Source organism: Cyprinus carpio, chromosome A11, assembly GCF_018340385.1.
Source record: "Cyprinus carpio isolate SPL01 chromosome A11, ASM1834038v1, whole genome shotgun sequence".
NCBI lineage: Eukaryota > Metazoa > Chordata > Actinopteri > Cypriniformes > Cyprinidae > Cyprinus > Cyprinus carpio.
In genome coordinates this window covers 25942031-25958697 of record NC_056582.1, presented here as the reverse complement: position 1 = coordinate 25958697, position 16667 = coordinate 25942031, and the positions used below count along the sequence as shown (strand labels likewise).

The following is a 16667-nucleotide window of genomic DNA, read 5'->3' as shown; positions in this document are numbered from 1 at the left end:
TGCTTCTGTGCTGGAGGGACACAGATTAACCCTGAAAACGTTTAGGAAGTTTTTATGAAAAATAAAATGTTTAAAAAATAATTTGCGTTAGTAATAAAAAAAAGCAGATAAAAATAATCGATAAGCTGCAATGACATGGACTTCAGGTTTTAACTGTGAAATCTGTTTATTTTTAGTTATACTTTTATAGCTTTTATATAGTTTTAAAAATGTTATGTATGTGCTTTTTTCAGATTTTTCAATTTTATTCGATTTGTTGTTTTACATGTTATTTACTGTTAAAACCTCTAAAATACTTAAATACATAAAATACTAAAATACTTTTCAAAGTTGTAAACAAAACAAAATTATTGGAGTTTTACAAGTAAATCCTATTTCAGTGTTTTCTCTTCAAAATGTTATGAATTCAATGTGTTACCTGCGGTTTCTTTGTAATTATTTGTGAAATTTGTGAAACTGAAAAATTTTAGTTCTAGCAGTTTCAGCCAACAAAATGTTCATTAAAAACACTATTAATGCACACATTAACTATTAAATGTCTGTTTGGGGTCAGTTCTATTATCTATTACAGTTTTTTCAGCTGCTTACACACAAGATCTTTTCCTTGTCACACAGTTTCTGAGAGCTGTCACTCAAAAAGCAGAAGCACACACCAAATCTACAAAACCACACACTAATCATCAGACTTTGAATCAGCTTTCAATTTCATAAAACACTTTTTGCAAAACACAACACACAATTCTCTCTGTAACACACACAAATCTATCAGGAATTAATATTATGGCAAAGGTTTGCAAATGTTTGCTTTTGAGATGTGTTTGTGATGTTTTGAATGCAGCGCTTCGTTTTGACAGAGATGAGAGGCTTTTTACATTCTGTGTGCAGTTCTTGGATTTGTGTGTAAAGTGTTGAAATAAAGAGGCAAAGTTTTGAAAATGTGTGCAACAAAAAAAAACTGTAAATTCTTCAGTGCTGTTTTTCTTTCTTTCAGCTGAACACATTCCTGTCGCTGCAGCAGTACTCGTGGGTTTGATTCCCAGTGAATGCATGAGCCGATCAAATACAAGTAAGTGATTTTGGACAGAAGCACAGATGTGACTGGGAGCGAGGCATCAGTTCTTCTCTGGTGAATGTGGCTTCGCCTCAACAGAACTCAGTCAGCCTTCACTTCAGCTCAAACCGCACACGAGCGGCCTCCGCTTCATAAATAAAGCCTCTTCTGGAACCAAATGCTACCCTGACACTGTCAGACATCTGAACACATGGGCTGAAGAAACACACTGGAGACGCACAATGATGCAAGATACAGATCCATCAAAGTGAAGAACAAATACCTGCCAGTGGGGACAGAACATGATTATTTTTCTGACTTGTTCTGTCTTCTTTTAAGCATAAACTTCATTTTGAAGAATTTCTCAGGAAGCGTGCGTCAGAAGAGCAGCGAGACTAAAGCAAACACAAACATGACGGATGGCATCTTCCCGTGACACGAGCTGGAGATCTGTGGAAACTCCGGAAGATTCCTCTGCAGTCCAGCGCTACTCCTTACAAGGCATTCGGCTCTTTCCAGAGAAACACACACACACACACTTGTGAGAAGAAAACGAAACCTAAAAAAAACCCACAGCGTGTGTGTGTGTGTGTGAGAGTCTTTAGTGGGTGTGTCTTTAGTGTGTGTGTGTGTGTGTGTGAGTCTTTAGTGTGTGTGTGTGTGTTTAGTGTGTGTGTTGTATAAAATTAGTGTGTGGTTTTGAGCGCTCTATCTGAGATATGTAATCACATTACATCATGCGCTGAAGGGCCCGGGGCCGAATGAGCTCACAGTCACTGACACACATCTGTAAACAGGTCTGCAGTGTTTGATTCGCTCTCTCACAGAAGATCGATGAACACAGAACACCAGATCCGCAGCAAACCTCACTGTAACTGTCAGCACAACTGATGTTTAGCACATCAAAACAAGTGCAACTTCAGCTTTTTTATAAGTTAGATGAAATTCAAACTGATTTAAAAAAAAAAGTTTGTTTAATGCAATTTAAGTTGAAATAACTTGCACAACCAAGTTCACTAGACTTAAAAAATTTAAGGTTTTAAATTTAGTTTTAAGTTAGTTAGCAAGTTAGTTTTTTAATATTTTCAAATAGATTTTATTATATTTTCTATTTCCGTTTTAATCTTAGCTTTAGTTACATCTTTGTAATTTTTTTTTTCATTGTTATTCAAGTCAAGTCACTTTTATTTATATAGCATTTTTAACAATACAGATTGTGTCAAAGCAGCTTTACAGTATTGCGGAGGAAAATAGCGTCAATAATGCAAAAGGACAACAGTAAACACTCAGTTTACAGTTAAAGGCAGTTCATCTTTGATTCAGTGATGCTGGTTTTGTTTAGTTGTTGTTTGTTAAAAAAAATATATATATTTATTTTTATTTCAGCTTTAGTTCATCAAGTTAAACTAAAAGAAAATTTGAAGTTATATTTTGGCAACTAGTTAAAAATTAAATAAGTTTTTTTTTTTAATTTTCTTTTATTTCAGTTCACATTTATTATATAATTTATTATTTATTTCATTAAAATGTAACTATTATTGCCCAGCTCTAGTTGGATAAATGTTACAATAAAACATCAAGATAATAAGATATTATGAACATTAACATCAGGATTTTCTGTAAAGCTGCTTTGAAACGGTGTATTTTGTGAGTTGACCTGACATTGTCCCATCAGCCCTGCTTTATTTAACTCACTGTGGAAAGACCAGCGAGTGTGAATCCGTCTGAATCCTGCAGGATATTTTTACTCACACCAGCATTCAATTCCTTCTTTAAAAAGGCAGCGGGCCGCTCTATTTCTGCTGCTGGATTTATTATCAGCGCGGCTTATTTTCATCTACTCAGACTTATTTTTAAGATCCTTGTAAGGCAATGAAAATGGAAACATCATTAGCTAAATATGTTTCTGGCAGGATATAAAGTGAGTGTTTGGACTCAGATCTCTGTCCAATCTTGACGGATCAGTTCGGTTCCTCAGACCGGAGCGTCCCGATCGAACATGATGAGACACAGAGACAGACGTGTTCTGCTGCACATACTCGCGTGTGTATGTAATGTGTGCACACGCCAGAGAGGAAATGATGTCATGCTGCTACAATGAATCCTGCAACAACAGATCAACACACAGAGATCTGAAAACAAACAAACAATCAATTAAAACACTCATACGCTTTCTAGAGATGTGTGGAGAAAACCCTTCCTTTCCTGACTGACCAACAGAAACTGTATCAGGATCCGTTTAAACAACGAGTCACTGTTTAATGAGTCGTGATTATCTGAATAAACCACTGCAACCGGCACAGAGCCACAAGAAACACTGTCAGAGATCAGTGCCACAGTTAAACACACACACACACACACACACACACACACACACACATACACACACTCACTCACACACACACACACACACACACAGAGACACAGACACACACACACACACACACACACACACACACACACACACACACACAGAGACACACACACACAGAGACACACACACACACTCACACACACTCACTCATTCACACTCACACACACACACACAGCGACACACACACACACACACACACACACACACACACACTCACTCACTCACTCACACACACACACACACACACACACACACTCACACACACTCACTCACTCACTCACACACACACACAGCGACACACACACTTCACCAAACCAAACAAGCCAAACGCTGATAACACGATCACTTCAGAGTCGTGGTGAATTACACGCCACATCTGCACAGCAATATTCATTAAATCAGAAAAATGGCAAATAAAAAAATGAAAGAAATAATTCTAAAATCAAGTTAAAACTTACTAAAAATGTAAATGATAAAAATGTTAAAATAAAAGCATTTAAAACAAACTAAAATTAATTTCAGTTTTTCTCGATAGCTGACACGCAATTCATGAAACAGTTCACCATTTTCTCACAACTATAAACACAGTCTCAAAACTACACACCGACTTCTGTAAACTTCAGACTTCCAGGTCAGGTTAGGGTTATTAGTCAATAACACAGTCTCTTTTGTCAAACTCAAACTTTGGCCTCAGATGACACACAGACCTGTCAAATACACAGACTAGAGAACACTACTGAGATCAATTCAAAACACTGTAAAAATTATTATTATTAGAAACTTTTCATATTATTTTATGCAACTATCCTTCAATCCACAATCCCTTGTTTGTCTGTATGACTATGATGACAGTGATTCAGTCTCCAGACTGGATGAAGCCTGTGTCTTTGACCGTGTGAATACACTAACCGTTTGTGTACTTTGGACTTTGGTCTACAAGACAGAGAAGGCTGAGCTCTGACCTCTCTCTCTCCTGCTCCAGCAGGCCGGTGAACTCGTCGCTCTTCCTCATGAAGTCGCTGTGGTTCCTCTTCTCGTCCTCGAGGCGGTGGAGCGTCTGTCTGTGAGCTCGCTCCACCAGCAGCAGCTGCTCCAGCATCCGTCTGTAGGTCTCCCGCTGCTTCTCCACCAGCCTGTCCAGCTGACACACACAAACACACTCAGAACACGCTGAGAACACACTCAGAACACACTCGCAGAGCTGCACAGTCATCAAGAACACTTACTTGAGTACTGTACTTAAGCAAACTTTTAAAGTATCTGTACTTTACTTGAGTATTATTTTTTTCTGGAAACTTATGACTTTAACTTCACTACATCTGAAAGACAAATGTGACCCTGGAGCACAAAACCAGTCATAAGGGTCAATTTTTCAAAATTGAGATGTATACATCATCTGAAAGCTGAATAAATAATCTCTCCATTGATGTATGGTTTGTTAGGAGGACAATATTTGTCTGAGATACAACTATTTGAAAATCTGGAATCTGAGGGAGCAAAAAAATCTAAATATTGAGAAAATCATCTTTAAAGTTGTTCAAATGAAGTTCTTAGCAATGCATATTACTAATCAAAAATTAAGTTTTGATATGATTACTATAAGAAATTTACAAATCTTTAAAATTTACAGTTTACAAGATCTTTACTTAATATCCTAATGATTTTTGTCATAAAAGAGAAATGTATAATTGTGACTCATACAATGTATTGTTGTCTATTGCTACAAATATACCTGTGCTACTGATGACTGCTTCTGTGCTGCAGGGACACAGATATCATACTTTCACTCCACTACATTTCTATCAAGGTCCTCGAAATAGAAAGGCATGACTATGTAGCACTTTGAAAGTCAGTGGGTGATTTTTTCTTCTCTAAATTGTGATTTTTTTTTTTTCAGACAGTCTATCAGCAATCCCTCTTCTAGGGTTACGTGAAGTGATTTCCCAGCATTTCTTGAACACTGACCAGTTGCAAATGTGGTATTTATTCAATAATAAGAAAAGTTAGTTTTGTGGTATATATTAGACACAATATTTGCTAAATTGTCTAAATGAAAATATTACCTATAAAGCCACGGAAAGGTTGTGCGTCTCCTTACAAAACACAATACTGTAGGTGATTGACTTGAAGCAGCACTGCACGGACCACTCTTTGTGTGACATCAAAGTACCACAAGAGTAATTCGAGAGCATTTTGACTTTTTTGATGTCAATTAAGTCTTGCTGTTTTGCTTTTTTTTTTTTTTTAAGCAGTCCTGCTGTTGTAAAGTTATACAGCTACACTTGTGTTGCTGGGTTTTAAAGCAAGTTTGATTTTTTTCATTCTAGTCTGTATTCACAGCAATTTCACTGTCCACTCAGTTCAGATGTGGAGGAATGGCTGCGGTACTTTTGGTACTTTTACTTATGTAAAATCAGTCTGTACAACTTTCACTTGTAATGGAGTAATATTTGACCAGCAGTACTGTACTTTCACTCAGTTGTGTACTCTGACTCCTGTACCTCGCTCATGGGCTTCTCGTAGATGTCCTCCTGCCAGCTGCTGGTCTTGGCCTGGATGGCGTCTCTCTGCAGCGCCTGCAGCACCTTCGGCGGCGTCACAAAGCCGTATTTGGCCTCCAGCAGAGCCAGATCAATTTTATCAGCTTTGAGGACGGTGATCACCTCGTCTCTGGCCTGCAGCAAACACACGCGTGTCATTAAAACACAGAAACAAACTATGAATTCATTAAGGGAAGGACTTCTGTGTTTGCATATATATTAACTGCCTGGAGCTCTAATTCATTTTCCTTTTATGTTGATTTAATTTCATGAGGAACTGACTGATGTCTCTTTGTTTTTAACAGGGTTTGACTCTCTCCTTCATATTAAGGCGAGACAGCACAAGTGAACTGCTCAAACTTAACTAATGAACATCACCATACTTCCCCACTTCATTGATTACATTAAGAATTGCAGTTTTCTGAAGTTTTCTGAAATGTTATGTTTATATATGCAATAATATACCATAATTTGGATTCTTTTTCAGAACATAAATCTGAACATTGGATGAAGCCAGATTCAAAATTATGGTTTGATTTTACTGATACATTAGAGTGAAAGGTTTTTACCGAGGGGATTTTGGATTTCTCTTTTTATCACTCCATAAATCAGGAAATACTGTCAACAGACAGAAAACAAACACATTTTCACCATGTTTTTAGGAAAAAATGTTGTATAAATCAGTGTGAATGAAATATTAACAAACCCCTCAGTAAAAACCTTCAGAATATAGAGAGGAATAAAACTGTAAAGTTTGGTGTATGTGAGTGCTGCTGAAGTGGAGAAAAAACTCTTTAAAGATATGGATTGAAATTGAAATCCACAGACGCAAATAGATAAAGTGTAATAAATGAAACACTTAAATATGTATTTTGGATGTTTTCTGTCCACTAGCCTGAAAGAAGACAAGTTATGAAAGCAAAATAGACCAAATCTCAAAATTGACCAGGACTAAAACACTGGTCTTGTTTGTAGTGTCTCATCTTATTTCACTTTAACTATTTCTGTCTGTGGATTTCAATCCCAATCCATATCTTTAAAGAGTTTTTTCACCTTTTCAACAGCACTCACATACACCAAACTTAGCAGTTTTATTCTTATCTATATTCTGAAGTTTTATACTGAGAGGATTTTGGATTTCTCTTTTCATTACTCCATAAATCAGAAAATACTCTCAACAGACAGAAAAAAAAAATCACCATGTTTTAGGACTAAAATGTTGTATAAATCAGTGTGAATGATATATTCACAATCCCCTCAGTAAAACCCTTCAGAATATAGAGAGGAATAAAACTGCTAAGTTTTTTGTATGTAAGTGCTGCTGAAGTGCAGGAGAAAACCTTTAAAGATATGGATTGGATTTGAAATCTATAGATACAAATACTTAAAGTGCAAATAATAAACACTTCAGTGTTTTCTTTCCACTAGTCTAAAATAACACTTGAAAATAACTTACATAAAGTTAATAGAGCAAAATCTCATATATATATATATATATGTGTGTGTGTGTGTGTGTGTATTTAGTATCTCAACTTAAATGCTCAGTCAAGCCCATAAATAAACTTTTACTCAGAAAGACTAACAGATTTACAAGTATTATATTGTTCAGAGCTCTAAAATGACTGTTACCAGGCAGACGATGATCACAATCAACTAATTTACAGCTGTTTTTGTTGTAATAAACTTTCATTAAATCAGTCTCAGGGAAATGTGGCTTGTCTAAAGGTCCGTTCACATCGGTAACAATAACTATAATGATAACTGCATTACCTGGTGTGGCCCATACTTTATTCTAAGTGCACACTGCAGTTTTGTCATCTGCCACTTTAAGTGCTCAATCTCTTTAAAGTCACAAGGATGCTGATTGGCTGTCAGTGTCTATATTATTTATAAGCTGGAAAAAGTCACATTGAAAGTGATTCCAACGATATTGTTCATCTGGGTCATTATCTTTATAATTTTGGCACGGACTTCGCTATTCTCACAGTTACACAGTTATTATTATAATTTTCCTGTAATAGTTTTCAGTCTTGGTGTGAATGTGATGAAAATGGAAATGATGTCAGATCTTTTCTACTATATGGTGATATACGTCCGAGTCTAAAGGATTACTGAAAAAGAAAAAATGTAGGGTGGGACTTGGTTCTGTGCATCGGTTGTCGATTGGATGTTGAGATGTGGGTGTGGCATATTCAGATGAGCGTGAGCTTGAGGGGCGGAGTTTAAGAGACTAAATGATTGGAGATATCCTGCACACATCACCAGACAGAAGATCCAATTATGATGACATTCTGATCAAACATTACCAGATCAGAAACATGCAAGTGCAAAATAACACATGCACAGATGCATTTAGAAAATAGATGTGTGATTTTGATTTTGACGTGACCTGCAGTTCTCCTTCCAGCATGCTGAGGAGGAAGAGCAGGTCGTCTCGTGACAGGTCTCGGCTCTTGGCTGAGGTTCGCTCTGTCTGCGCTCGCCGTCTGCTGTCCATCGGGTTCCTCTGGACGGAGGCCGTGTCTTCATGAGCGTGTCTCATCCCGCGACTCTCCTCGTGCTCGGACATCTGCCGCCGCACTCGTCCTCTGACCGGAGACAGCTTCTCCTTCACTGCGTCTTCCAGCATGATCGAGCACCTGAGCGGGAAACAGAGAGGATTGTGGGAAACAGCACTTACAGCTTTTTTTCAGCTGCTTACAATTTTTTCAAAAGTTTGCCTCTTTTTTTTCAACACTTTACACAACACTTACTCAACACTTTTTGGTGTGTGCTTCTGCTGTTCGAGGGTCAGCTTTCAGAAACTGTGTAACAATTGAAGAGTTTGTGTGTAAGCAGCTGAAAAAAACTGTAATGAACACATAACATGACGATCACAGCGTGCAAAAGCTCACATCAAATCAAGTCACATTTACTTCTACAGTGCTTCATACAATATAGATTTACAGATTCAAACTTTAAAGCTCCTCTCATTGTGGATGTCCTCAATTAGAAACATGACTGAGACGTGAAGCGCTTTCATTTCTATTGTGAAATAGCATAAAGCACATTTTACGAGTAGAGTTCCTTCTTTATCTCCATATAAAGGCAGCAGAAGTCTGTGAAATGAGTGTGTTTGCTCAGCATGTTCAGGCCGATCAGCGCTGATCCATTAATAAAGCAGAGATGTACTTGGCACACACACACACACACACGCAGAATGAATCAGTCATGATGTCATCTATAGAAGACAGATAACAGCCGTGGATCTGAATGAACTTGCAGGACTAAACAATGCCTGTCACACAAACACACTGACAGAAATTGATTTTCACACATTTCTATCTTGTTTTCCGGTATAAAAATCTCTAAACATCCTTAATTACAGAGACATTTACTGAAACAGCAAAATTAAGATATAAAGTCCTGTTTTCTGAAAAAAAAATGTATCAAAATGAAGTGAGTTTATGCTTTCAACAAGAAAAAATATCTCCAGATGGGGTCAGAAAAATACTCTTATCTTCCCTTTGAATTAAGTTGACTTTTCGGATGCATTGGCAATTTAAAAAAAAAATTAATCATAAACATGTCTTTTTGATATATATATATATATATATATATATATATATATATATATATATATATAATATATATATATATATATATATATATTCAGAAAACAAGATTTAATATCTTATTTCGTTTTGATTTACTAATGTTTGTACATTGTGTTCCGAAAAACAAGTCAAACATACCGAGTAAGAAATTTGCAGTGCACAAATGTAATTTAATTTAATTTAATTTCCATGAATTTGTCCAGTATTGTACCCAGCCAGTAAAAGCCAGTCATGTATTTTCCACAGACCTTCAAAACACATGATTATACACACATCTGATCATTATTAGTTTTCTGAAATTCTCCAATATTTGTTCTTACAGAAGTCATGAATTGTGATCACTTTCGTGACATCTGACCCATTCGTTTTTACATTAACTGACCTTCACACAGTCATGAGGGCCTATGGGTGACCTCTGTGATGTCACTTCCTGTTTTGCTTGTCATATCTAGAGTCACATGACATTTTCAGCTCACATGATTCGCTCAAAACCCCTTGCCAGTAGTAGAACGAGAAAGTATATTAATAATGATAGCACTGATAATATTCTTCTGGATTTTGTTTTTGTGTGATCTTAAATTGATTGAGTATATGAGTGTTAGAAATAATTGTATTAATCTAGTAAAATTCTACTAATAAAAAAAAAAAGTGTTAAAAGAAAACTCGATATATTTTCTAAAATTTGATGTGGTAATGTTTGATCATGTCCTAACTGGATCTTCTCTCTGGTGACGTATGCAGGATTTCCCCAATCATTTAGTGTCTTAAGCACACTCATCTGCATATGCCACGCCCACATCTCAGCATCCAATCAACAATGATGCACAGAACCAAGCCCCGCCCTACAGATATTCTTTAATGATAATGTTAAACCCTGACGTATGTCACATTACAGAAGAAAACATCTGATGCTACTTCTGTTTCAGTTTTATATTTCACGTACATTTATTCCTTTAGCAGACACTTTTAATGTTTCAAATAAATCTTCCATCTGTGTTTGATCTTCAAGCACTCTCTATTTATTAATTATTTATTTATTAAAAATACACGCTTCACCCTCTAACACTCGCACTCTCTATTCTGTTTCTATCTGTTTCTATCTTTGATTGCTCCTGTGGTCCGCATTTGTAAGTTGCTTTGGATAAAAGCGTCTGCTAAATGTAAATGTAAATAAATGTAAGTTTTCCAGCCAAATTCTCATTTTCCCTGTATCTTCCAACGAAGCAAGAGAGTTTATGTTCTCTTTTTAGGATCTCTGTCATTCAGGCGGAGGAACTGAACTGTGGGTCAGAGGTCAAACACGAGCTGGTCTCAGATCAGATGACATCATCGCTGCACACACACACACACACACACACACACACTACACATGGGTCAGAAGGTGAGAACACAGGTGTGACTAAACACACACTACACCTCTTCCTCAAACACACACACACACACACATTCCAGCAGGCTGATGTCAAGCAGGAGAGGTTGTGTGTGTGTGTGTGTCAGTCTCACAAAAGACTGAGAACAAAAGTTTGCGAATGGCGTCCGGCCCTCAGGCTGTGTGTGTGCGTGCGTGTGTGTGTGTGTGTGTGTGTGTGTGTGTGTGTGTGTGTGTGTGTGTGTGTGTGTGTGTGTGTGTGTGTGTGTGTGTTCAGTTGTGTAACTGCATATGAGGTGTTTTGTTCAGAGGTTTGTGGGAGTAAATCAGTTCACACACATTTCTCTCTCTTCTTTTAGTTTCTCATTCTAAATGTACATCAGATCAACAACACACACTTGTAGCCTCACTCTAAACAAACACACACACAAAACACACACATTTCCACCAAACAAACGATCACACAGCGTCAGGTCTTCTTCATGCAGGCTGCTTGAGCTTTTTTTTGTGAGTCATTACTTCTATGTATTTGCATTGCAAAACCACCAGTTCTTTTTATTTTATTTTACTTTATTTAAATGCAGATATAACATTAATTAAAATTATAAAAGAAAAAATATGAATGTATTTTAAAAATAATTAATTTTAAAGATTAGACCGAGAATAAGATTAGAATAAGAAGTCCAGCGTGGAAGTTTGGTGAGGCCCCCTGGTGGTCACTGGCCCCTATAAGCTGTTATATGTCATTCAAAAACATAATTAATGTAAATGACTGTTCATTTTTAGTATTTCTTATGCTTTTATTACATCTGTGTATTTCTCACAGAAAGTGGGCTGTATATCTGTGATCATTTCAGGCTCCTATCTGCTCCCACATCAGAGATAATCAACCCCAAATGAGGGGAATTTTAAAGCATTTAAGATAAAAAATAAAGAAATGTCTCAAAGTTGGAATACTCTCAAACTATACTTACTGTAGGTGCCACCTAAAAACATCAGGACTTTACCATTTTTGGAGCCGTTGAGATGGACTGACCTCATACACAAACCAGCAGACATCCTCACAATCTTACGTCTGAGTACATTTAAAATGTTCTAGAAACCACAGCGGAGATAAAACAAATAAAGTAATCAAGATATGACGTGCTGTTTACATATTTGGATTACAAAAAACTCTACGAGGTTGAGAAGCTGTACTTTAGTTGAGAAGAGACATCATTATATCAACCAAAGCAGACCCACTGCAATGTTTGTGAAACGTTTCATTTAGGTTTGACAATTGAGTCGAAGCACGAGAGTTTCTCATTAACACAACAACAACTGAGCGAGCAGCACGCACATCTGACTTCATTTACAACAAATTATATGAATGACTTTTGAAAAGTTATAAAAATTAATTCAGCAATAGTTAAAGGAATAGTTCACCCAAAATAGATGTAAATGTGCTCACGCTCAGTTCATCTGAGATCAGGATGAGTTTGTTTCTTCATCAGGTTTGTAGAAATGTAGCACTGCATCAGTGTCTCAGCAATGGATGCTCTGCAGTGAATGGGTGCCGTCAGAATGAGAGTCCAAACAGCTGATAAAAACATCACAATAATCCACAAGTAATCCACAGCACTCCAGTCCATCAGTGAACATCTGGAGAAGACAAAAGATGAAACACATCCAGCATTAAGACGTTTATAACTCAAATACATAGAGTCCATAATCCATAATAACACTTCCTCCAGTGAAAAAGTGCATCTCCTGTTGTCTCTCACATCAAAATCCAGACACATATTAGTTTAGAGCTGTTTAAACGCTGCTTGATCTGTGCAGATTTCTCTCCTGATTCACACCAGAACACTTTTTCACTGGAGGAAGTGTTATTATGGATTATAGACTCTATGTATTTGAGTTAAAAACATCTTAATGCTGGATGTGCAGATCTCCAGATGTTAACTGATGGACTGGAGTGCTGTGGATTACTTGTGGATTATTGTGATGTTTTTATCAGCTGTTTGGACTCTCATTCTGACGGCACCCATTCACTGCAGAGCATCCATTGATGAGACACTGATATACATTTTCAGCTAATGTTTATTTTTGGGTGAATTGGTCCTTCATATATTTAAAATAGAGCTCAAATAGAAGTGGTTCTGCAGATTTAGATTAATTTATAATGACATCATTCAGAAACATGCAGGAGATCTCTCTCTCTCTCTCTCTCTCTCTCTCTCTCTCTCTCTCTGTCTCTCTCTCTCTCTCTCTCTGTGTGTGTGTGGTGCTTCTCAAATGTTGTTGATGAATACTTCTGAAGATAAATGACAGCCAGAATATACCAGGAAGGATGTGATTATTAAAAGACTGTGTTTGGAATGACAATAACAGCATGTGTGTGACACTCAGGTGAGCTCTGTCTGTCTGTCTGGGTTTGTTTGGTTCTGCTGGTCTTCATCACGTATCTGAGAAATGTGGCACCTCAGTACTGACCCGGATTCTGCTCATTCCTCAAACGAGACTGACATTCATCTGCTGAACTACGACACGCCGGAGCTCGGATCAGCAAACGCCATCATCACACACACACACACACACACACACACACACACACATTCTCTCTCACACACTCACAGATGTGATGCTGACCCATCAGTGTTAGAGGAGTTTGACTCACTGCTGCCATCTTCTGATCACTGAGTGTGTGTGTGTGTGTGTGTGTGTGTGTGTGTGTGTGTGTGTGTGTGTCTGTTTAAAATGTCTTACAATTAACACAACCCGTTTCTTAACACTAAGGAGGAAAGCTTTGAAAAAGGTAGCTAACAAATTTCAGATTGGCACATCAGTAAAATTCATAATAAAAAAAAAATGCTGTTAAATTTACAATGTCACTTAGCAAATCTGTAGTAAATTTCACAAATAATTTACACAGAAACGGCATGTAATGTGTTGTATTTAAGGGGTCATGAACTGAGAGACCAAAATTCCCCTGATCTTTTGACATATAAGAGTTCAAAATACTATAAAAAACATCCTGTAAGTTTCAGAACTCAGTGTTAGTCTAAAAACAGCTTATATTGAATCTGTGAGAAATGTTGCTGTCAAATATACACCACTATTAGCCAATCACAGCAGTGGGCGTTTACTTCAGGGTCTATGATCCTCCAAGTCTATCCAATCAGAGCTGTCTGATGAGGTGGGGGGGGGGGGCAGAAAATAGCCTATTATATCTAAATTATGATGCTTTTTGATGTAAAAAAAAATCTTGATAAGATTGTAAATGTACTTCAGAGAACAGTACAAAATAAAAAGGCAGTTCATGACCCCTTTAAATGTGACATTTTGAAGTAGAGAAACTGAAATAGTATTTTCTTGTAAAACATTCAATAATCTTTGCTTACAACTTTGAAAGATCATTTTAAGAATGTACAGTGTGCAGTTCACAGTGAGCACAGACAGCATGATCAAAATGTGCCACAAACATCCAGAACATAATGCATGAGATACAGTATCCCACAATGCACTGCACAGACCATTTCCTGTGCGATGAATCAGAGTTTGCTTCATTTATACAGAAAATGGCATTACTTTTTATTATTTCAGCGATGATAACTGAAGTGATGAGCTCATGTGACAAAAGCGACTGAAACACATATCATTGCATATTGTTCAAGATACAATAGTTTTTAAATGAGCAGGCAATGAACAGTAAATACTGTACGGTGTTCAGTAGTGAACTAGTGTTCAGTGTGTGTGTGTGTGTGTGTGTGTGTGTGTGTGTGTGTACATTCATCTGTAAACAATGAGAATATCATCTCTCTGGATCATCTTTCACATCGGTTTTCTTCTCATTGTGCTTCATCAGATCATAAACAGCTTCAACATGTTTCTGGAGCTCTGAATGAGTCTGATATGAGCTTCTGTCTGTGATTAATTACCGTCTGAGATTCACTAATTAATGCCAGTAATTAATGCAAGAGCTTTGTTAATTAATGCATGTCTGAATGAGCAGGTGCAATGAGAGTGGAACTAAAATTACAACAACACAAAACCCCTACAGCAATATTTCAGTTTCAGACGGAATAAACCCACGCATGTGAATCTGCCCTTATTTGTGATGCTCTGAGTCTGTCTTCAGTGCGTATGATCGGCCTGCAGCCTCGCGGCTAAAATTAGGGTCACCCGATACCCCCGCACCGAGCAAAGGGTGTGAGACGCACAAAATACCGGCTACACGGCAAACCGGACATATGGAGCGCGTGCACAAACATGACATCCATATGCTGGATGAGTTTCGGCTGTTCAACACGGCAGCATCCTGATTGATTGTGTCTTTCACAGCACTAACTTTAGCAGACCTGATCATCTGTCTGAACACGGAGAGATGAACACCTGCACCACTGAAGCTATCAAGTGTTACCGCTACACTTTCCATTAACTTCTGCTTACGGTTGGGCAACATGACCAAAAACCAAATACTCATCATTTTAATCATGGCACTGATACACTTACAGTTAGTTCACAGCATGCCAGCTCTTCATAGTGAGAAACATGGTGAACTGGAGCAGAATATGAAGAATACAGTATATATGTTAATATATGAAACTGTTGTATTTTAGAAATACAAATAAAATGCCTACTTCATATTTGAATATGGCTTATTCTGAAAGAATCTTATTGGCTATTTTACACTGTCACTGCTACAAATGATCTGTTCGAGTGGATTTGCTTTACTTGTATAATCACACATATATTCCTTTAGAAGCGATGCAGATGGTGGATTTCTCCTTTGACTAGCTCACGTGTAACTCGATCTGTAACTCAGTCTGCGTCTGATCAATAGGTCATGAAGGGATCGCAGCAGAAGTAAACGCACCCCAGCAGTGATCCTCCTAGTTCCTCTGTGCTGATGTGCGTCTCCTCATTGATCAGCTCCGTCTGCTGTGTATTGATCCAGACGCAAATCAATCTCAAGCGTTTAGCATTTCATTCAGAAAGTGCTGGAACAATGAGGACTGTACACGATGACACGAGACACTAGTGCACTGCATACTGTACACTACATCTGCAACAGTATGCAGCATATAATCAAACTATTTGAAGAGTAGTATCATATCATGTGATCATCTCATAAAAACACTGCATTGTTAAATCAGTGTTATGTAACTATAAAAATCCTGGCTGATATAATTTCTGTTTTAAGGCCCGTTCACACTGAGACAATAAGATTAAACTAGTTCTTAAATTAAATTATGATAAAAACAAAAGGGAAAATATCATTAGAATCAGTTTCAGAATTTATTTTTCCAGCTGATGAATGATAAAAACATTGACAGCCAATCAGAATCCTCCGACTTTAAGGAGCTCGAGCATTTAAAGTTTGCGACTGAAGAAAGAAAGACATAAACATCTTGGATGACATGGGGGTGAGTAAATTATCAGGAAATTTTTATTCTGGAAGTGGACAGAACCACAGATACTTCAGCAGCAGGAGAATGATACGCATTAATTAATATATGCAGATGACACAATGAGCACTGCGTGCGCACACACACGCTCAAAACACATCACATCAATGCACACACACACAGCTAATGCATTTCATGCTGAAATTATTACAATTAACTCTTTATCCTCAAGACTATACGATATAGTTACTTTTATACTAAGCTACAATTATCATTACAGTTATAGTTACCATTATATTTATCATTATAGTTATCATTAAAGTTATTGCCACAGCTATCATTATAGT

At 37.2% G+C, this 16667-nt stretch overlaps 1 protein-coding gene across 2 annotated transcripts in view; it reads right to left on the bottom strand.

Moving 5' to 3' along the window:
- LOC109097232 (filamin A-interacting protein 1-like) overlaps positions 1–16667 on the bottom strand; it is a 52508-nt gene that overhangs the window by 20346 nt on the left and 15495 nt on the right. The window contains exons 1-4 of one of the 2 annotated variants that reach the window (XM_042766925.1): positions 8719–8846; positions 8355–8604; positions 5927–6100; positions 4388–4566 (exon numbers count right to left, since the gene is read on the bottom strand). In XM_042766925.1, the coding sequence (XP_042622859.1) occupies positions 4388–4566; positions 5927–6100; positions 8355–8594 (593 nt within the window). In that variant the 5' untranslated portion in view covers positions 8595–8604; positions 8719–8846. Of the gene's footprint in view, positions 1–4387; positions 4567–5926; positions 6101–8354; positions 8605–8718; positions 8847–16667 lie in introns of those variants that run through there. The other variant, XM_042766923.1, reaches the window with a different exon arrangement.